Source organism: Magnolia sinica, chromosome 19 (genome assembly GCF_029962835.1).
Source record: "Magnolia sinica isolate HGM2019 chromosome 19, MsV1, whole genome shotgun sequence".
NCBI classification, from domain to species: Eukaryota; Viridiplantae; Streptophyta; class Magnoliopsida; order Magnoliales; family Magnoliaceae; genus Magnolia; species Magnolia sinica.
Genome location: NC_080591.1, coordinates 35,695,243 through 35,718,605, shown reverse-complemented (window position 1 = coordinate 35,718,605; position 23,363 = coordinate 35,695,243). Strand labels below are relative to the sequence as shown.

General features: G+C 42.2%; 1 protein-coding gene across 3 annotated transcripts in view; it reads left to right on the top strand.

Moving 5' to 3' along the window:
• LOC131234351 (nucleobase-ascorbate transporter 12-like) overlaps nucleotides 1-23,363 on the top strand; it is a 68,111-nt gene that overhangs the window by 27,547 nt on the left and 17,201 nt on the right. For 2 of the 3 annotated variants that reach the window (XM_058231169.1, XM_058231167.1), the window contains 2 exons: nucleotides 6-56; nucleotides 417-704. In XM_058231169.1, coding sequence (XP_058087152.1) covers nucleotides 6-56; nucleotides 417-704 — 339 coding nt within the window. The remainder of the gene's footprint in view (nucleotides 1-5; nucleotides 57-416; nucleotides 705-23,363) is intronic. The other variant, XM_058231168.1, reaches the window with a different exon arrangement.

Sequence of the window (23,363 nt, the reverse complement as noted above, 5' to 3'; positions counted from 1 at the left end):
TGCAGTATCTTCGCAAGATATCTGTATTTGGTCATCGTATATTCCTTATCTATGCGGTAAGTCAATAATATGGAACCACAATGTTTCTTATTCTGTTTAGCACCTGCACATTTCTATTAAAATTGCAAAGGCTACTTGTGTGAGTGGGATTGTGAATCCTCGTATCCCCACATGCCAGTGTACTGAGAAATCTGTGCTGTTCATCAGATGGCCCCACCGTGTATGTTTGTGAAATGAAAACCTTGTCCAGTCATCAGGAGGGCCACATTGGCATATTTGGGAGAGTTGGATTCCTCATGAGTGGCCTTTGCTTTTCTCATTTCCATTACATGTTTGATGTGGTATTGCATGAATACAGCAATGTATGGTAAAGGCACTAACTGTTGATTAATTGCCATGTTGTGGCATAATAACAGGTTCCATTGGCTCTGGGAATCACATGGGCCATTGCTTTTCTTCTTACAGAAGCTGGAGTCTATAGCTACAAAGGTTGTGATGTAAATGTACCTTCGTCAAATATTATATCTGATGCCTGTAGAAAGCATTTTTCAAGGATGAAACACTGCCGTGTTGATACCTCTCATGCATTAAAATCTTCCCCATGGTTTAGATTTCCATATCCGTTACAATGGGGCACACCTGTCTTTGAGTGGAAGATGGCACTTGTGATGTGTTCAGTATCCATAATCGCGTCAGTTGATTCGGTGAGTTTACACCATTAGCTTGATTTAAGTTTTACTGTTTTTGGAGTTTTTTTTTTTTCCTTATTTGATGGGTGAGGCGGTTTTTTTTTTTTTTTTTCGTGAACATTTTATGCCATTTGAATCAGTTCGTGAACATTTTATGCCATTTGAATCAGTAGTCCTAACTGTTTGTTGTTTCCACATGCTATGTTACCAACTGCAACATTCTTTTATACTGTTAATACCGATAAAGAAATCATTCTTCTATACCCTTCCAGCTTTTAATGTAGGCAATCCAATTGCATGACTTTTGGGGATTTGGGTTTTATTTTTAAAAGGGATTTGCAATTTATATTTTAGGATTTGTTTCTTTACCCTGGTTCTATTATTCAAATGGGTTGAGAGATCTATTGGGATGTTTGTGTAGTTTTGTGTAGAAAGGTAGTGTGATGAAAGAAAGAGGGGAGAGGAGAATGAAATTGAAAGGGGAGTAATGGAGATAGTGTTTGGACCCCCCTCATATGATTTAAGTGATAAAAAATCAAAGTGAAAAGACTGCTCTGCACTTGTTACAATGTATTTTATACAACTTATGTTCACCAAGTAACATCAATTGATGAGCTACATGACCAAACACATAAAAACAAGATGGGCCGATAGTTGTATGGCCCTTACTACCACTGCCCAGGTGTCATCACTAACCTTCCCCCTCAAGATGGAGCATATAATCATCCAGGTCTAGCTTGTCCTGAATGCATGAGCTTTACTTCTTCCAAGAGCTTTGGTGAAAATGTCTACAACTTGATCCTGAGATCTGATGTATGCTAGAAATATCTCTTTAGAGGATGCCACACGAGCAAAATAAGAATCCACTTTAATGTGCTTGGTCCTCTCATGGAAGACCAGGTGACTAGCAATATATGAAGCGAGCTGATTATCACAATGTGAGGAATGGGACTAACTGAAAAAAACCAATCTCATGAAATAACGTTTTCAGCCATATCTGCTTACAAGTCGTATGGGCCATAGCTCTCTACTCAGCCTCTGCACTTGATCTCCCCACCACGTTCTACTTCTTGCTCTTCTAACTCACCACATCACTACCAGCATATGCACAATATCCTGTTGTTGTGTGTTTATCAACAGGAGCACTAGTCCAACATGCATCTGACAACCCTTCAACATGAATGTGCCCATATGTCTTGTAAGTTATACCAAGGCCAGGGGATCCTTCAAATATGGTAGTATATGAGTAATTGCATGTTCTAGGGGCGGGCCTTTAATGGATTGACTTGTAACACATAGAGCAAATGTTATGTCAGGATGGGTGATTGTGAGATATATAAGCTTGCTAACCTGTCTTTGATACTTGCATGGATCATCAAACAAGTTTCCTTGATCCACAATGAGCTTTTGGTTAGGGTCCATAAGATTGTCAATAGGTTTGATCCCAACAATACCAATCTATGATAGTAAATCTATGATATACTTTGCTAGGAAAGATCATGCTTAGACAGTTTGACTAGGTCGCTTCAATCCCCACAAAATACCGTAGCTTGCTCAAGTCCTTGGTCTGGAAACGAGGCTTTAGAAACATTTTGAGGTGGTTTATGCCACTGTTATAACTGGTTGTAATCATGATGGCGTTGACATACACAACTAGTACAATCATACATGCACCCTTACATTTCTTAACAAAAACTGAGTAATTGGCTTGGCTTCGTGCTAGCCCAAACTCTAGCACCACTCAGCTAAATTTCTTGAACCATGCTCGAGGAGACTACTTCAACCCATGAACTGAATTTTAAGCCTGCAAACCTTATTTGATTTCCCCTAAGCAACATATGCTGGAGGTTGCTCCATGTACACCTGATGCAAATCTCCATTTGAGAATGTTTTTTTAACATTTAACTGATATAGAGGCCAGTTCAAATTTGCAACAATAGAGAATAACTTGAATGTAGTTTAATTTAGCCACTTGTAAAAAAGTTTCAGAATAATCCATCCCAAATGTTTTTGTGAACCCTTTTGTTATAAGACAAGCCTTTAACTGGTCAATGGAACCTTCTAGAAGATATTTAATAGTGTAAACCCATTTGCACCCTGCAGCTTGCTTATCAGCGGGCAATGATGTTAATGCCCACGTCCCAATAGAGTGTTAGGCTTGCGTCTTGTCATCCATAGCTTGCTTCCAACCACTATCAGACGGGGATTCTTGAAAGGAATGGGGAGTAGAAATAGATGATAGGGAACACACAAGTTGTTGGCAGGAAGGAGGTAGTTGTTTTTGGCAAGCAAACTTTGAGATCGGATGAGGAATGCAAGAATAGGCACCTTTAGTCACAACAATTGGTAGATCATTAGAGGCAGTAGGGGGCAATGGATCTGTGGATGTGGAGGACAATGACTGAGAAGCATGAGGGATGGGTGGTGCAACACCAACCTTTTTCCTTCAAGTTTATACCTGAAGTGGCTGAGTGGTCTATGGATCACTAGAGAGTGATAGCTCTGGAATAGGTAAAACAACTTGAGGTGGTATGGCCATGTCCACGGACTTCTAATGCGTAGATGGAAAGAATTGAGTTGATTCAAAGAAAGTAAAATCTGAACACCACAAACTGTTTATGGAGTGAGAGACTAACACTAGTGCCCTTGTTGAGACTTAGATATCCCAGACATACATTTCAAATAGTGAGGATCTACCTTTAACACTTAGACTTGAGTCCAAAATGATAAACAAAACATGCATGCCTGAAAACCTTTGTAGGTAGAGAATAAAGGACACCCATAGGGCGTGGCAACGGTTGCCGAAGAGGAATGCAACATTAATAGTTTTCTTCTCCGGCGTTGTGGTTTTCTTCTTCGGCATTATTGCCGGAGACTTTAAGGCCGATTGTTATGGAGAGGCGCTCGTCATCAACGTCGGATCAGCCTACACGAGATAGAGGAGGGATAGATCTGGAAAGTTGTAACGAGGAATAGCAGGGTCAACTGATCAGAGATACAGAAAGGTAAGGATGCAACCTTATACCCAACCCTGTTCGTAAGAGATTTTCCGGAAGGATGGGCTCCGGTAAACTTTGCAAGGGTGTTTGGACGGGTAGGGTCCATGATGGATGTGGTGATGCCGAGACACAAGTCTACCGGAGCTTACAGGGGCTTCGCACTAGTCAGGATGAGTACGATCGATGAACTCTATAGGGCAATTCAGATGTTGAATGGCGAAGGGTTCGGAGGTGTAAAGCTGAAGGTACAAAAGGCAAAATTTGGACTAGAGTTCAAACACTCTAACAGAGATGGCTTTGCACAAACGCAAACAAGATCGAAGTTCATCTCCCCCTCTTGGCGAGGCCGGCATAGTGTGTTAGTTAACAGTGGTAGACATTCATTTAAGGATGCTCTTCTGAGCTCGAAAGAGGCTGGCTCGCGACCTTAATCGAACAGAGAAGTTTTGGGTCATCTCTCAAGAGCGGGGACAAAAAAGGAGGAAATGAGGATAGGGGTAGATAAGTGGATCTGCATTAGCATAGACTCTGTGGAGAGATCCAAACAGGCCCTGCAGGAGTCAGTGGTTGCAACCACGATCCCAGGAGCCTCGATTTCTCAAGTGAGACTTTGGTTGGATGATTGTTGTAGATTACTGCCAGAATCTTACAACATTAAACCGATAGGGTACAATGAGCTATGGATGCAACTGACCCTTGGGGCTAATCTAGATGCTTTGATCATGGTGGTAACTATTCACAAAGGCGGTCTGATATTCAAGATTCAGAGGTGGGAGGAGTTCTCATTGTTCGGGATGGAAGATGCATGGATTCTAATATGGTCAGTACCACTCGAGTTATGGAATGAAGCTTTCTTTCAAGACGCAGTCTCTCGTGTGGGCCAGCTGATACAAATAGACCTGAAAACAATAACTGGGGAGGAGATGGGAGTGATTAGGGCCATGGTCAGGCGGCGGAAGGGAGATGCAATGCCCCGTTTCGTCTAGGTCTTGGTCGATGACAGAAAGTTCTATTTGCCAGTTCAAAGGGAAGCTACAGACGACCCTATCCCTCGATGGGGAGATCTATGGAGGGCAAAGGTTTCTTCACATCTGTTGGTGAGAGCAGGGGAAGCCATGGACAAGGCTGATGGGGCACTGTCTGCATCCTCCTCTAGAGTACCAAATTTTTTTGCAGAAACGTGTTGAGTGCTAGCGGGAGTCGGTTGGTAGCTGGATCGTGTGACACACACGTGTCCAGCAGGACACGCGTCCAATCTCGATACAAACATTGATTGAGAGTCGACATGATCATTATGAGCCTGTCTCATCGGTGCAGGCTTCGGGCGAGAGAGTCGAAGTGTTTCCTACACGTGGCAGCCTCGGGCTACGATGCCAGGCTTTGGGCGAGAGAGTCAAGGCGAGTCCCACAAGCGACAGCTTTGGGCGAGGGTGTCAGCTTTGAGCGAGAGCAGCGACACGATCTCGACACGTGGCAGCATAGCAATGTACGACGATTCCGAACGGGAGGCTTAGAAGAGCGTTTCAACTTCGGGTACTCCTATCCTTCCCCTATCGGAGACCCCGAAGCACACGAGCCTGCCAGCACTTCTGCAACATCTCCTGACCACTTAAGATCTCTCTTCTGATTGTCGATTTCCAACCCTCGTAACTTTGGAATTTTCATCTATTCTTGAGCACAGCGAGGCTCACTCGTCAAATCTCCACCGTTCTTTCGACCCGTGGTTGATATGGAGATCATCCCCACACGTGTTAGGTAGGCCCTCAAGTGCGAACATATTATCTAACCATTGGGATGTGCTTTCCCTCGATCGAAGGCGATTCTTCCCCTCTATTGTTAGAGGGTGAAGAATGCAGTGATTTCGACAACGATATTATTTCCTGGACATCCGAGAACGCAGCCTCTCCAAAATCCCTGTCGTCACAGCCTATGTCATCTATAGATCTGATGACAAATCTCATGTTAGTAGAGTTCTTTCAGGAAGGTATGAACAAAGGAGTCATACAAGCGGAATCTCTACAGGTCAGGGTGGGTACATCATATGAAGAGCAGGCAGGTGAACTTAGGGACAGAATGAAAAAAGCAAATCAGAGGGCTAAGTTGATCAAAAAATTCAAAAGAAGAAATGGATAAGGGACACCATGGGTCATGTTGGTAGATTAATAGGAGTCTCTTTCGGTGATCATCTAGAAGACTAAGTTTTGTTCCACTGCATCGAGGAACGTGGCCGATCGTTGTAGCGTACGAGATCTACCAGGAAACCCCCTTTAAGGTGCAACAACAATAAGGAATTACTTAGCCTCATGCAAAGCCCCTCTCTATTTCTCCGTCCGATCACACAGGCGGGACTCAAGTCCTACGAGGAAGATCAGTTCCTAAATGAAAGTCTTCAATTGGAATATTAGAGGAGCGGGATCAAAGCAAAAGCGAAGATTAATCAAGGACATCTGCGGTAGAAGTAAAGTAGAGGTGATTTGTCTGCAGGAAACTAAGGCGGCTAATTTTAGTGACAAGCTGATGAGCTTACTCTGGAGTGCAAAAGATGTAAGGTGGACAACTTTGGATGCAATTGGCAGTTCTGATGGTATTCTGGTCGCATGGAAATCCTCCCTAAGGTCTCTTATTGATAGTTGGAACGGTTTTTTTTTTTTTTCGGTTATCCTGAAAGATGTTTCATCTGATTTTTCTTGTCTCATCACTTTAGTTTAGGGTCCCAACCAGTAAGCTAGTAGATTCGAGTTTTGGGAGGAATTGAACTCTTCCAGGCAGAGGTTTACAGGGCCATGGTGTATAGGAGGAGACTTCAATATCACGCGCTACGCCTTTAAAAGGTCTCAAGGAGGTGGGGCTTTTGCTGGTATGCGTCGCTTTTCAACATGGATTGAAGATAAGGAATTGGTGGATCTCCCTCTGCTTGGTGCAAGATTTACTTGGTCAAATGGGACGGATAATCCAATCATGTCAAGGTTGGACAGATTTTTGCTTTCGCTAGACTGGCTGGAAACGTTTCCGCTTGTTTCGCAGTCCATCCTCCCAAATCCTGTGTCGGATCACAACCCTCTTATTGTTAGACAGGCTGCAACATACCTTGTATAGTTAGCATACCTTATATAGTTGGTTTTCCCATAGGTAGACGATTCTGATTTTATTTCCTTGTATAGATGCTGTAATCTCTATATATTCAACCCCTTTGGGTTGTCTCAAATACACAAAAGCTTTCAGCTCCTCTCAGTTTACATGGTATCAGAGCCTCACTGATCTAAATCCGGCACCACCCACCCCTGCGTCGTCCGGCCACCCCTGCTGCGTCGTCCGATCATCCCTCTGCTCGTCCAGCACCATCTGCTGCTCGTCCGACCGTCCCCTGTTGAAGATCCGACCACCCCTGCGCGTCCGGCCACCCCTGCTGCGTCGTCCGGGCACCCCTGCGTCGTCCGGTCACCCCTGCTGCGTCGTCCGACCGTCCCCTGTTGAAGATCCGACCACCCCCTGCCCGTTCGACCACCCGTCCGACCACCCCTGCTCGTCCAGCGTCGCCCCTCTGATCGTCCAACGTCGCCCGGTCACTCGTTCTCTTCGAGTTCCAGCAACCTCTGCTCGTCCAGATCTGTTGCTCCTCTGCTCAACCATATCTGTTGCTCCTCTGCTCATCCAGATCTGTTCCAGCAACCTCTGCTCATCCAGATCTGTTGCTTGTCCAGAGCTGTTGCTCCCATCCAGACCTATTGCTGTTGCTGTTCCTATTTCGCCAAGATCCTATTCAGCCAAGATCCAGATACTGCTACGCGTTGGATATCTCCTACTGTACGGTACACCTAAAACATTCTTCTGCTGCAACCCTTTGCGTGCTTTATATTAATTCCGCTCAATGGACAAGAACTCATCACGTACAGAGGCCCCAAGGTGTAGTTTTGATGGTACCAACTATTCACTATGGGCCATCCATTTTCAGAACTTCCTGAAGGGTCGTGGTTTGTGGGGACTAATTGATGGATCTGTTACTATTCCCACTTCCACGGATGCCGATAAATTGGCTGATTGGGAAATGAATAATGGACGGATTATTACCTGGATTCTCGATTCGGTCGATCGATCCATTGCTGTTGGCCTCACACCTCATCGCACGGCTAAGGCAATGTGGGACCATCTTCAGACAATTTATCAACAAAGTAATGCGGCTCGGTCATATCGTCTGGAACAAGATCTCGTTAATCTTACTCAGGGTGATGACGGTATTCAATCATTTTATTCTAAAATTGTCACAATTTGGACTGAGATGGCAATGATGGATCCAATATTTCCTAATGACTTTAGGATTTTCCAAACTATGCGCGAAAGTGCGCAAGTTCGCCAATTTCTTATGAAACTGCGTCCGGAATTCGAGCATTGTCGAGCTGCTCTCTTGAACCGTAGCCCTACTCCTTCATTGAATTCGGTTATTAATGACCTATTGGCTGAGGAACAACGACTGAAAGTTCTATCACTTCCTTCCTCGACTTCGGGATCATCTGATATGGTGCTTGCTGTGTCCACCACTGCACCAACACGTGGCTCCTCTTCTTTAGCTTGTCGTGGCTGCAACAAGGTGGGTCATGTTGTCGCTCAATGCAAAGAATGGTGCGCTTATTGTCGACGAACTGGTCATGGTATTCAAGACTGCCGTACACGTGCATATGCATCTTCTTCCGTCCGTGGACGTGGTGGTCGTGGTCGTGGCCGTGGTCGTGCTCTTTCTGCTACTGCTGCCACTATTTCTTCCGAGCCGACTGTTACTGATTCTACATCTACTGTTTCTGCTGAAGGTCTTTCATCTCCGTTGACTCCTGCGATGCTCCAACAAATCGTTCAGGCCCTTTCTGCGGCCGGTATGTCAGGTATATCCCCATCTTCTACATGGTTCTTCGATTCGAGTGCTTCCAATCATATGACCGGTGTTGTATCCCATTTTCGTGACATTCGTCCCTACACCGTAATCAGGCTATTTCTACTGCGGATGGCACTAGACTCCCTATTCAGTCTGTTGGATCATTGACTTTCTCTCTTTCTGCTCATCGCCAGTTCACCCTTCGTGATGTGTTTCACGTCCCTAACCTCTCCAATTTAATTTCAGTTGGTCAACTCACATCAAATAACTGTTTAGTCATATTTCTTCCCAACTGTTGTTTTGTGCAGGATCTGGTGACGGGGAAGGTACTTAGGAGGGGTAGGCGGCATGGTCGTCTGTACGTGCTGGATTTTGATCCATCTGTCACTCCGGCTCATTGTTTCTTTTCTCCTTCTTCATCAGATATTTCTTCGGCAAATAAATTGTGGAAACTATGGCACTTTCGCCTGGGTCATCCACATTCCGATCGGTTACTTCAGTTAATTTCGTCTGGCATGTTAGGGAATATTTCTCTTAATAAAAATGATTTGGATTATTCTTGTTCTTCCTGTTGTCTTTCAAAAAGTAAGTGTGTTCCATTTTCCCTAAGTACTACAAAATCATCTTCTATGTTTGAACTTGTGCATACGGATGTCTGGGGTCCTTCACCAATCATGTCTCTCTCTGGGTTACGATATTATGTTATATTCATTGATTATTTCACACGCTACACTTGGATTTACTTTCTGCAATCGAAGTCACAGGTTTTTGAAAAATTCAAGTTATTTCACTGTATGGTGAAGACTTAATTTCGGGTTTCAGTTCAAACTCTCCGCTCTGACTCAGGGGGGGAATATCTCTCAACTGATTTTCGTACATTTCTTTAAGGGCATGGAATTATTCATCAAACCACCTGTTCTGATACTCCACAACAGAACGGGGTGGCTGAAAGAAAAAATCGTCATATTGTTGAAACTGCCAACACCCTGATGACAGCTATGAGTGTTCCCCGTTCTTTCTGGGCTGAAGCAATGCTACATTCCGTTTACTTGATTAACCGGATGCCAACCAAAGTTCTGAACAGTAAATCTCCTTACTCTGTTCTCACTGGCTTACCTCTTGCATATTCCACATTTCGTGTTTTTGGTTGTATCTGTTATGTTCACCTGACTTCACGTGAACGTAACAAACTATCTCCCAAATCAGTCAAATGTATGTACTTGGGATTTGGGGAGACTCAGAAGGGTTTTCGATGTTACGATCCGGTTTCTCGTCGTGTTCGGGTTTCACGACATGTTGTTTTTCTTGAGCACATTGCTTTTCATTCATCTCTTCCTCCTCCGCACACTCCCAACTCTCCTGGTCTAACTGCCTTTCCAGAAATTCCGTTTGCCTCAAGTACTCTTCCTCGTCCGTTGCAGGTTTACTCACGTCGACCACGTACAGATCCACCACCTATTACCTACTGTACCCGTTGCTGATCCCGAACTTTCATCGATCCGTCGTTCCGCTCGTGAACATCGAGCGCCTGATCGGTTGATATGCTCTATGTCTGCCATGAATGCTACTCTGGATACCGTTTCTATTCCTACTTCATACTCTCAGGCAGCCTCTCATGATTGTTGGAAGAAGGCTATGGCAGAAGAACTTGCAGCATTGGAAGATAATCATATGTGGGACATTGTCACTCGACCTGCTGACCAACAGCTAATTGGTAGCAAATGGATTTATTCGGTCAAACTCAAGTCTGATGGATCATTGGATCGATACAAGGCTCGACTTGTCGCTCAGGGATACAAACAGGAATACGGAATTGATTATGATGAGACTTTCGCTCCCGTGGCCAAAATGAAAACTGTTCGTACTCTTCTGGCTATATCTTCTATTCGCTCATGGCCACTCGCTCAGATTGATGTGAAAAATGCCTTTCTTCATGGAGATCTTCAAGAAACCGTGTATTTGAAACCTCCTCCTGGCTCCTTAATCCCTGACAATAAAGTATGTCGCCTAAAGAAAGCCTTGTACGACCTCAAACAGGCACCTTGGGCATGGTTCCAACGCTTTCACGATGTTGTTACCAGTGCTGGCTTTACTCAAAGTAGTCATGATCCATCCTTATTTTTGCGCACCACTGCTCGTGGAATTGTCATTGTTCTCGTGTATGTTGATAACCTACTTCTGACTGGTAGCGATGCTACTTGCATCTCGACTTTAAAGGAAGTTCTGCAATCCTCCTTTAAAATGAAAGACCTCGGCCATCTCACATACTTTCTTGGGCTTGAAATTTCACGTTCTAAACGTGGGATCCTGGTCAGACAATGTAAATATACCAAGGATCTTCTCGCCTTGGCATCATTGACGAATCAGAAGATAGTTCAGACTCTCTTACAACTTAACGTTCAATATGGCCGTGATGATGGTGATTTACTTGCACAGCCCGACTTATCCCGCCGTTTGGTTGGAAGTTTGGTTTACTTAACTATGACTCGTCCTGATATTGTCTATGCTGTCCAAGTCATCAGTCAGTTTGTTTCTGCTCCTCGGATTCTTCATATGACTGCGGTGTTGCGCATCCTGCGGTACCTACGTGGAACTCTAGATCGATCACTGTTCTTCTCCTCCACGGTGACTCTGGACCTTCGTGCTTATTCGGATGAGGGCGGGTTGCGCTCTCACACGAAGATCTACCACTGGCTAATGTGTTTTTCACGGCACTTCTCTCTTCTCTTGGAAGTTTAAGAAGTAGGTCACTGTTTCCCAATCAAGCACAGAAACCGAGTATCGAGTGATGTCCGTTGCGTGTAGTGAGCTTGTTTGGTTACGTGGACTTCTTTCCGACTTGGGCATTCCTGTGCAGAATCCTACTCCACTCCATGTTGATAATCTCAGTGCCATTCAGATTGCCTCTAACCCGGTTTTTCATGAACGGACGAAGCATATTGAAGTTGACTGTCACTTTATCCGTGAGAAATTTCAGTCTGGGCTCATTTCTCTACCATATGTTGCATCCCATGATCAAATTGCAGACATTTTTACCAAGTCCCTAACTTCTGCACGTCACTCATTTCTCGTTGGCAAACTATTACTTGTCGATGACCCGCATTAGTTTGAGGGGGGATGTTAGACAGGCTGCAACATACCTTGTATAGCTAGCATACCTTATATAGTTGGTTTTCCCATAGGTAGATGATTCTGATTTTATTTCCTTCCTTGTATAGATGCTGTAATCTCTATATATTCAACCCCTTTGGGTTGTCTCAAATACACAAAAGCTTTCAGCTCCTCTCAGTGTACATTTATTCTGGCAATGGATGATCAGAATTGGGGCCCAAAACCATTCAGATTTAATATTTCATGGCTGAAGATAGAAGGATTTCATTAGAAAATAACAGATTGGTGGAAAGGCTTTAGAGTAGAAGGTTATGCTGGTTTTAAACTCTGCAGTAAATTGAGGTTGCTAAAAGGTAAGCTAAAGACTTGGAAAATTTTAGAGCTCCATAAAAGAGAAGAGGAAACTGATTCCATTCTAAGGGATCTTCAGGCGATTGATCGCGAAGTGCGAGATGGTGCGTCATTAGCAGATATCGGCACCAAAAGAATAGAATTAATTCAAAAATACTCGACAAGGGTCTCGGAAGACAAAATATCGTGGAGACAGAATTCTCGTTCCAAGTGGATTTGTGAAGGAGATAAGAATACTACAATTTTCCATTCTATAGCTTGTGCGCGTGCCAGAGTCAATAAAATAAGCAGTATAGTGGTGGAGGGGGTTTGACTAGAAGATAAGGATTTTATATCGGAAGAGGTCGTTTGATATTTCAGTGATTTGCTTCGGCGAGAAGAATGGAACAGGCCGAAGTTGGATTGTCATCACGTAGAAAAATTATCCAAAGACGATGCTGGTGCTATTGAATCCCCTTTCACGCTGGATGAGGTGAAAGGGGCGGTGATGTAGCGCTTATTCCTAAGATTCCGGGAGTGGATTCATTGAAGGATTTTCGGCCAATTAGCTTATTTGGCGGGCTGTAGAAAATTTTGGCAAAGGTCTTGGCATCTCGGTTAAAAGGTGTGATTGGTGCTCTCATCTCAGATAATCAAAGTGCTTTTATTCCGGGGTGATAGATAGTGGATAGTGCGCTTATTGCCCTAGAATGCTTGGACTCTAGCCACAGAGCCAAATCTAAGGGAATTATATGTAAGCTGGACATTGAAAAGGCGTATGATCATGTTGATTGGGGATTTCTTCAGTATATGCTCATGCAGATGGGTTTTCGAGACACATGGAGAAGATGGATAGGTGAATGTGTGGGATCGGCCTTTTTTTTTTTTTTTTTCTGTTCTTATTAATGGATCTTGTAAAAGTTTCTTCAAAAGCTCAAGAGGCTTACTTCAAGGAGATCCCTCTGTCTCCTTTCCTTTTCCTAATAGTTGGGGAGGCCCTTTCTAGTATGTTGAGTAAGGGTCAAACTGAAGGCGTGTTTAGAGGGCTGAGAGTGGAAGGGATGGCGAACCTGATTTCTCATATTCCGTTTGCGGATGACACTCTTTTGTTTTGTGAGGCAGATCAGGCCAAAGTGAGTAATTTGCAGACTATTGTCAGGTGTTTTGAAGCAGTTTTGGGTTTGAGAGTTAATATGGCTAAGTCAAAATTATTTAGGATTAATATGGAGGAAGAAGAAATCAAGAATTATGCAGATTTCTTTCGGTGCTCGGCGGGCCATCTCCCAACTTTCTTTGTCGGCTTGCCTTTATGCATAGGAAAGCCTCTAAAGTCCCTTTGGGATAAGGTTATTGAAAGATTTGGAGTGTATCTAGCTAGATGGAAGTGTAGATATCTATCCTTGGGTGGCCGGTTAACTCTCATCAAGGCAGCGTTATCGAATCTTCCCCTCTATTTCATGTCTTTGTTTAAATGTCCGACATCGATTTTGGCAACTTTAGAAAAACTTAGACGGGATTTCTTGTGGCATGGAAATGAAGAGAAGAAAAAAATTTCATTTGGTTAGTTGGAAGGAGGTGTGTAAACATATTGATAAAGGAGGGGCATGTATAAAAGACCTCAAAATCATGAATCGGGCTCTTCTAGGCAAATGGACGTGGAGACTTGGTACTGAAAGCGGTGCTCTTTGGAACAATCTAGTCAAAAGTAAATATGGTGTTTCGGAAGGGGAATGGTGGACAAAGGACTCCTCTAATTATAAAGCTTCGGCCCTTTGGAAAGGAATTCTATCGATGAAAGAGGAGGTTTTAAAAGGTATTCATATTGCAATTGGTAATGGTATTTGCACTCGTTTCTGGGAGGATATCTGGTTGGGAGATGAGCCCCTTAGAATTGCATTCCCTCATATTTATAGTCTTGCCGCTAATAAGGTCATCTCAGTGGAGGGGTGCTATTCAGTTATTGGGGGAGTAGTGGTGTGGAACCCGTAGTGTAGAAGAAATCTTCGAGATTGGGAGATTGAAGAATTCGTAGCAATTCTGAACCGTATCCAAAACAGCAATTTGGATCTTCTTAGCGCTGATAGGCTTTTTGGGCATTCTGAAAAAACAGGGCTATTTTCAGTTAAATCGTTATACAGTATCCTTTCCAACTATCTATCGTCAGTGGAAGATGAATCGTTTGATCATGTTTGGAAGCTTCAAGTCCCCCCTAAGATAGCAGCATTCGGTTGGTTGGTGTGTAAAAAGAAGATGCTCACGGTGGACAACCTGAGAAAAAAGGGGAATGTGTCTCACAAACATCTGTGTATGTTGTATGGCTGATGAAGAAACGGTGGATCATCTTTTATCCAGTGTTCTTTCTCCTATCAGATTTGGAATTACATCCTATCCTAGTTTAATATATCCTGGGCCTCTCCATGCTCAACCCGCAATGCTTTTCAAGCTTGGAATGGCTTTAGGTGTGGAAAGCAAAGATCTATAGTTTGGAGAATCTCTCTTGGCAGTATGGTGGGCAGTGTGGGAAGAAAGAAACGGTAGATGTTTTAATGGAATCTCCAATTCGGTTGAGTGTATCGTGCATAGGGTGATTTTTTTCATAGCGGAATGGAGCTCTTCCGTTGTAAAGCTACAGAGTTGTAATTTGTCTATTTTGGGCTCTTGTTGATATGCTTTCTTGCTTTTTTCTAATAAAGTTATCGTTATCTCTCAAAAAATAAAAATAAAAATTGAAGTGGAACTTTTCCCTTTAACACAAAAGATGGCAGACGAGTACTGAGAAAGCATGCAATTAGTATAGCATCTACGAAAAATACTTTGGTATATTCATCTTAAATAAATGAGCATGGGTTATTTCAACTAAATGCCTATGCTTGCGTTCAGCCACACAGTTTGTTGTGGAGTGTGACTACAAGATGATTGATGTAAGTTTCCATGCTTTTGTAAATACAATTGAAAATCATTTGAAATATTCACGCTATTATCTAAACGCAGAATTTGGATGTTTGCTTTGAATTGATTTCTAATCTTAGCAAGAAATAATTGAAACATGGAACACACTTATGCTCTCTTAATAAATATAGCCAACTGGTTCTAGAAAAATCATGCACAGGTGAGGGACGACTTGTGACCTTGACAGGGCCAATTCAGAATGAACTAATAAAAAAGGACCATACGGACATAACTCCATGTGGGGTGGAAAAGACATGAAATGGCCCACACATAGACTTCGCAATCAAAATCGAATATGGATGGCCTGTACCTTTATTTCTTTTGGTCTTTTAGCCCAATAACATGAACACCATTGTTCCGATGCGAACATGGCTGGAAGACCCTTCTTTTGCTTGTACATACTTCGGGGGTAAGGCACGATGTTGCAAAGCGTTTCATTGCTAGTCGTAGAAGCTCATTATTATTCATGAAGCCTTTCATCATGCTTAGTGCAATTCCATGCCCATAAATGAACTTAGTCATTGTCCTTGCCTTTTCAGGCGTTTTAGAATACATTTTCATTTTTCCGATATCTTCAAACATTAGATTTATGCAGTGTGCAACACATGGAATACAATATATATTTTTCCTCTTATCCATCAACTTCTTTGCATCACTCACATAGCTTGAATGGTTATCTGTGACAAGCCCGAACCACATTTTATTCCCCGATCTCTTCCACAGTCTCATCAAGGTATTTAAATAGTAAATTTCCATCTGTTATTAGATCAGAACCATCAATTGCCTTGTAAAACATTGTTCTGGCCAGAGTATCGATAAAAAAGTTGATGATGCTTTTATTCTTTCCATCCCCGTCCAATCATCATAATTGAATATCCAAGAGTTTTCAAAGAATCTGTGTATCATTTCATAAAATTATCAATATTGACAACCTCCTTTAGGATCCATGTCCTTATCTCACGCATGGATGGTGGCGTTAATCTCGGCCCAAACTTTCCAACTGCCTCACACAATGCCGAAAGCATGGGTTATTACACAGGTTGAACGACAAAGCATTTCCAAAAAAAAAAAAAAAAAACCACATTCCGATTACCCTAAATTCTTCCTCTCTTCCTTCTTCGACTGTGAATTTGATGAGGTTTGATGTTGTTCATTGCTAACAAACTGATAGGAACCCTTTCTCTTATCGTTGGTTGGTTACTAGAAGATCAACTATCAAGTTCGCTGCCAACAAATACATCATTACCCACACTGACACTATCACTAGCAAAATCGGAACAATATATTGATCCCCCTCTCCTTATATCTTGGAAAACTCATTTTTATTTTTATTTTTTCCCATCATGATATTCTTTCAAAGCCTTTTTACACTCCTTGGCTTCTTCTGTCACTTTTGGGCATGACTTTATCATTGCTTTTAAAAAAGTTATTGTGGGTTTCAGCCAAGTAATGTTTTAGGCGAGTCACGCGCATGCCCCCTATACACCTTTGGCCACAAAATTTACAGTACACATAATTTTTATGATATTGTTGGAGTGGATTATCAGCCACATATTTCCAAGAAAAATCTGTCTATTTTTCTGCAGACATCTCTCTTTAGTTCACTAAAGAAAAAGCACAAGTCACAAACTCACAAATTAGTAAGTCACAAGGAGCAACACTAAAATGTAAAAAAAAAAAACCACCACCGTAGAGTGGTGGCCCACATGATGGACTGTAAAACAACGGGTCATGGAAAACAATGCACAGGCAGCCATTCAAAAGCCATAGTGGTCCCCACATGGGCCACACAATAGAAAACAAATCACTGCCAGCCATGCCCACTACAATGGGCTCCATGTGGGCTACATCATAGAAAACAATGCATAAACCCTCCCACACACACCTCAGTGGGCCCCATGTGGGCTACACCATAGAAAACAACACAACCCCCATGCACACACCATAGTGAGCCCCAGATGGAACACACCTTAGAAACAATGCATAGCTACCCATACAAACACCACCTAAAAAATAAAAAAATTGCATAGCAACCCCTATCCTACAAATATTGTATGGTAATTGGCATCCTAAAATGAAAAAAATAAATAAATCCCAAAATAACTAATAAATCTTCATTCTAAATGAAAAGGAACTCACTAAGGGGCAAGAGCTTACCTCTTGCAGGCTCAAGAAGAGATTCAATCAATCAAATATTTGAAAATTGTAGCTTTGAATCCGTATGGATGCAGAAAGGGGGAAATCTGATTTTCTCATTCGTTTAAGCTCGAATGCGCTTGAAAATACAACAAATGGACCTTCTTGCAAGCTCCAATTATCGGCCGAAATCTCCCCGTCAATGATCTTGTGGATCAAAGAAGTGGAGGGCTTGTGTTGCATGCTAGGGTTCGAAAGAGGGGTTTTCGAAAACCCTGTTTCGAGCCTCTTTTCTTTAACATAAGTTTTTAGTTTCTTTATGGTACGAGTTCAACACTAATTTTAACAAAGAAACACCACTGTTTTAAGTTCAACACTAATTTGTGCTATATGAGTATGCTACCTAGCAGGGCTATGTAGTGTACGCTACTGCTATGCTATGAACACTAGTCGATACGATGTATCTTCTATGTAAAGTTGATATGGACAAGGTGTATGATCACGTTGATTGGGATTTTCTCTTATATTCACTTGAAAGGAATGGGGTTTGGTAGAAGATGGGTGAATTGGATGGAAGAATGTACAAGCTCCTTTGTTATTCTTGATCTTGTTTAATGGATCTCTTCTAGGCCTTTTCCCTAGTTTAAGAAGGTTGCGACAAGGGGATCCCTCATCTCCTCTTTTGTTCACGATTATGGCCAAAAGCTGAAGCTTGTTGATGTCGAAGGCATAGGGTAGGGAATTCTTATGGGCTTTAAGGTGGGAAATCTGGAGTTGTTGATTACTCCTGTAATTTGCAAATGATACATCTATTTTGTGTGAAGCCTCCTATCATCAACTTTCAATTGTTAAATGTTTACTAAGATGTTTTGAAGCAATATCTTGGTTGAGGGTTAAATTGTAGAAAAGTCCATTGCCAAAATTGGAATGTATGAGGAGGTGGTGATGAAGCCGATGGCTGATACATTGCGGTCTAATTTAATGTGTCTTCCTATGAAGTACCTTGTGCTCCCAATTGGGGAAATGCACATGTCAAAGCATTTTGGGACCCGATTATTGAAAGACTTGAGAAGAGATTGGCTAATTGGAAAAAAAAAACTGTACCTATCAATGGGCAAGAGACATGGTTTTGAGTATCGCTATCAGGGATTGTATCGGCTTGGCAAAAAAATAATACGATATGGGTATTGCGTATCGGTAAGGGCCTCTATCATACCATATTGGCCCATGTCAGTCATTTTTTAAGCCAAATAATAAAGGAAAATATTAGGAAAATATGAGGAAAATATGAGGAAAACCATAGATTCAAGAATCTTTCTGTCTTTTATTTATTTATTTATTTTTATTTTTTATTGTATTTTGGACATGCATAAAATGGTGTATCAAAGAATAAAGGAAAATATTAGGAAAAAATGAGGAAAACCATATATTCAAGAATCTGTCTTATATATATATATATATATATATTTGTATTTTGGACATGTATATAATGGTATATCATTCCATTCTTTGGTAAGATTGTTGTTTGTCTGTTTTGACCTATTGAAAGTCAGCCAAATGGGCCCTAAATGAATACAAATCAGGCATGATTTGGTGAATTAGGGGCCATTATATTGAAATACAACAAAAAGAAGATGAAAAACATAAGGTTTACACTTCATTTTGATTTTTCCCATAGTGGTCCACTTCGCTTCGATTTGTCGAATCCCATTCAAATAATTTATTTTGATTCCAAAGTAGATAAAAATTTAGCCTAAAATGGCTTTCTAAGCTTCCTTCATGGTTTAAATGAAAAGGAAGATGAAGCATGAGTGAAATTTTGAAAAATAAAATAAAATTTCAAAATCAGGTTTTTATGGGCCTATCTTTCTGTGTTAGTCTATATCGGACCTGTATTGATACTGATATGCCCTGTATTGGCTGATACAACTTGATATGGGCCACTATGGCCTTTAAAAAAATAAAAAAATAAAAAATCAAGTTTAGGCTAATTCTGTCCCATATCGCATATTGTATCAGGCCGATATGAATACGATACGTGCTGTATTGGCTGGGATGATATCGATATCGGAAACTATGGCGAGTAAATCATGTTAATTAAGTTTGCCCCTATGAACCTCTGTCACGCCCCAAACTCGAGAATCGGGCTCACAAAATCCCCTGCCTCCGATTCTGGTGCTGATAGCCTTCGTAGTACCCCATTCTCGGATCTCTGCTCCCATACGCCATGTTCCGATCCTGAGATCCTGTAAGGAAGATTTTCAGGGCGAATTTTTTTTTTTTTTTTTTGTAAAGGATCATAATCACAAGTATACCCCGGTCACAAAACATCATCACCACATATCCACTAATAAAATCTTTAAGTAGCTAGAAAGGGACATATAAGATATAATCAGAACTTAAAAGATCAGGCTCATGCTCCGGGCTCAATGCTGCAGATACGCCCTAACATCACTTGCAGCATAAACAAATGCACATAAGCTTCCTGTGAAGCTCAACAGAGTACTTGTGTGTGCACAATGTATATGACAATAATACAGATATCAGAGTATGCGGAAGATGATGGATGGCTAAGCTGCCGAGTCCATGAATGCCGTTAGATATACCAAGGTTATGCAATGCAAGGCCTACATGGCCAAGTGTCATATGCTAGAAATGCAACACAAACATAATGAGTCCACATATTAGAACAGTTTGTCACTGGAAACATCATCGATGCTTAGTATACTCCAACACTGGCTGCCACCCCATAGCGCACATGACCAAGTGAGTGGAAGATACCTCACTATCCGCCTCATTAATGGTATGCCAATGCCCACCCGGCTCGCTAATAGCAGACCAATTTACGAGCCGGTCAGACTCAACGTAGCTTACAACCCTCTACCCTCGGGCGGATAAGGTCACACTCCTTTTCAACTGACCATGACACAGTGGGAGACGCGGCCTACTGGTGGCACTTGGGCGTTTATGTTATTCACTTGATCTCGACGTTAAAGCATCCTACTGGTACCACAAGGGTTTATGGACTTTCACCCAAGGACATCCATAGCACCTTAATGCTAGAACAAATATTTCCGGTATCCAATCCGGCCATTTACAATATGCTTGTGGAGGCCACAACACTGATGTCGCTAGGGTGTAAACGTGATCGTGTCATACAGAATGCATGAGTCATACTGTCGAAGTCATGCACCAAACCCGCGCATATTGCGCGATCATGTGGGGCAAACCTATCTCATATGGGGTCCCCTAACTATCTCAAGCCGAAAGGCGTATGCTATGATCAACTGTCATCCACAACAGGCATACAAATGATTCGTATGGGCATATAAATGGGCATGATATCCGTTATGCTAGACATGTTATCAGTGTGTCCTATCAGGCTAAATATACCACCATGTTATCAGACATATCATGAGATAATCATCCCTAATTGTCACTCATATACAGAGAGTGGGAACCGAACGACAATCCCCACTAGAAATATAGAAGTCTATTTGGTGTGGCCTACATTAGACTAACATTAGCTCCTCATGTAGCTTGGAAGGCATGGATAAAATACATATACCAAGGCGGGGTCCACTGGGAGTGTCCCGGATGGACACCCACATGTACAACATGTGTGCTACACTGCCACTAGGCTACCAATCTATTTGGGCACATGGTCCACTGATGATGTCCCAAAGCAATCAAATTATCAACGACATCAGTATAATTACTTTAATAGGATGATCTGCATCGTCCGATCATTACTAACGTAAACCGACAGTTATAGATCGATGGTTAGTCATTAGGATGTGTTCCTGTGCTTGTGGCCGATCTGAGTCTTAGGATTTCATCATTTCAGTGAAAGTATATGCCTCAATGGATTTAATACAACCACAGTGTCAACATTAAATACATACACTAATTAAAAAGATTAAAATTGATTTAATAATTAAATTCAAACCCTTGTAAACATATTATGCATATTACATTAGGATTATAGGGATTTAAATCCAGGGTGCCAAACATAGCCAAGGGATTCCAGAAATCTAGGAATCCCAAGTCCAAGAGAGCCCCAAATCCATGGGATCCCAAAACCACGGATTCCCAAGTCCAAGAAATCCCAAATCCAAAGGGTTTCTACCCACAGTTCATTGTGGTGCTGCCCACCTAAGATCTGGATCGGCCTGATTTTTGGGCCCATGGCCTAACATGATTTGGTAAAACGGATGAACAAAACGTATGACACAAACATCTTGGTGGGTCCCACGAGTGGGGCCCAAGTGTTGCCAAAATGGGCAGCACTCCATGCCCCTTTTTCCTTTTGGTGCGGTCCGCCTGAGATTTGGATCCACTTGATTTTTGGGCCATGGCCTAACATTATCTAGAAAAATGGATGAACGGAGTGGATAAGTCACATACATCATGGCGTGTCCCACAAGTGGGCCCCAAACCACGCCCCTGGCTGTTGGCATCAGATTTGGCGGCCGGGGATTTTGTGGGCTTTGTTCCCAAGTTTGGGGCATGACAAAAGTTGGTATCAGAGCATACTTGGATATATCTGCGAATTACACCACGTATCTACTAATGGTCTTAGATTAGCTACCCTTCACTACATGATTGTTGTGAATTTAGAATCATTATAATCACAATCTTAGAAATTTAGAAATACACCCTAGGTTTCCATTGCAACTTAGTCTAAATTAGCATTCCCATTTTACAACTTAGAAACTTTGAACATAGTACACTAGCAAGTGTACCTTGTGTAAGGTTTGGTTGTTGAGAAATTTTGAGGAAGAAAATTTCTGTTTGGAGGGGAGAGCTGTAAGATCCGTACCCTATTTAACCCTCTATACACTTCGTTTCCAGTGCCAGCATGTTCCTGGCGGACCAGAGTTGTACCCTAGCAACCGTGTGGGCGCTACGATTCCAACGCCGCATGGCACGGCCCATTGCGATTCCTAAATTATAAGTTGTAGTTTTGGGCACAATTCGAGGTAGGCCACATAACGCACGCAGGCCCCACTTGCACAAATCCCAAGGTTGTCCAATCAATCCATCAATCAAGCCATCAATCAAGCTGTCCATCACTCATGTTTGTCTTTTCCCCCCTAGTCGAGCATGCCCATGCCTTGCTCATGCAACTCTTGCCCTTACCCATACTTACCCATCTTTCTTTCCTTCTTTTTCTCCCCATTTTACTCCTCCATCTTCTTCTTATTGCCTCCTTATCCTAAAAGTTATACCACAAAATTCCCTAATTCCCTCTCATTTTTACTATTTTTCTAGCAAGAGTAGAGAGAGATTAAGAGAGAAAAAGATTAGAGAGAATTAGGTAGAGATTAAGAGAAACGAAAGAAAGATTAGGAGATGGTTTAAGAGAAAAGAGAGAGCTTGAGAGAGAATTAGGAGTGATGAAGAGGGTAAGAGAGAGACAAGAGAAGAGAGATTAGAGGAGATTAGGGGTGGAGAGGAGCTTTGTGGATCATCTGATTGTCGATCTGAGCTGATCCAACTGTTGATCCTCCCAAGCACTCACAATGAAGGATGAACGGTTGGATCAGCTTAGATCGGCGATCAGACGGTCCACCAAGCTCCTCTCCACACCCATAATCTCTTTTAATCTCTCTTTTCAATTCTCTTTTGAAAGCGCCTTGGTTTGTCAATTAGCGTGAGTGTTGAGTCAGCAAGTCAAGTGAGCCCCATAGGAAGATCATTCAAGCGTCTGACTCAATTGGATGTGTACTTCGAACTCATCAAAGGTAGACTTAGCCTCACATCCCATGTCCCAAAACACTCGGGTATATAAAACCCTTAAAAGTGGATAGAACAACATAGGGTTTAAAGTATGAAAACTATTTTGCAAATCAGGAAAATCTCTTAGTTTTCAGCTTTTGGCAATATATCGAGATCACTTCGATGCGATCGGACACCAGTTATTGATGTCCTCAAAATGCAATCGATATCATCGAATTGAGGACCTCGTGTGTCCAGCAACCAACTTGATTTCTGGACAAAATTATCGATGAATCGATGAAACAATCGATATCATTGACATTCGAATTCCAAGATCATCGAGACTGCTCGATATAATCGAATTCTGGTCAGTTTGTGTCTAGTAAGCTGTTAAGGCAAATCATGTATTTGTCGATGACTCAAAGGGAGTCTCGATATCCTCAGAACTCAAACAACGATGATATCGATGGACCTTCGATGTTATCGAATTCGGACCAAACTGTCCAGCAAGCTTTTAGGAAAATCCTCTTTAAATGATTCGAGGAATCGACTCCCTCGATAATA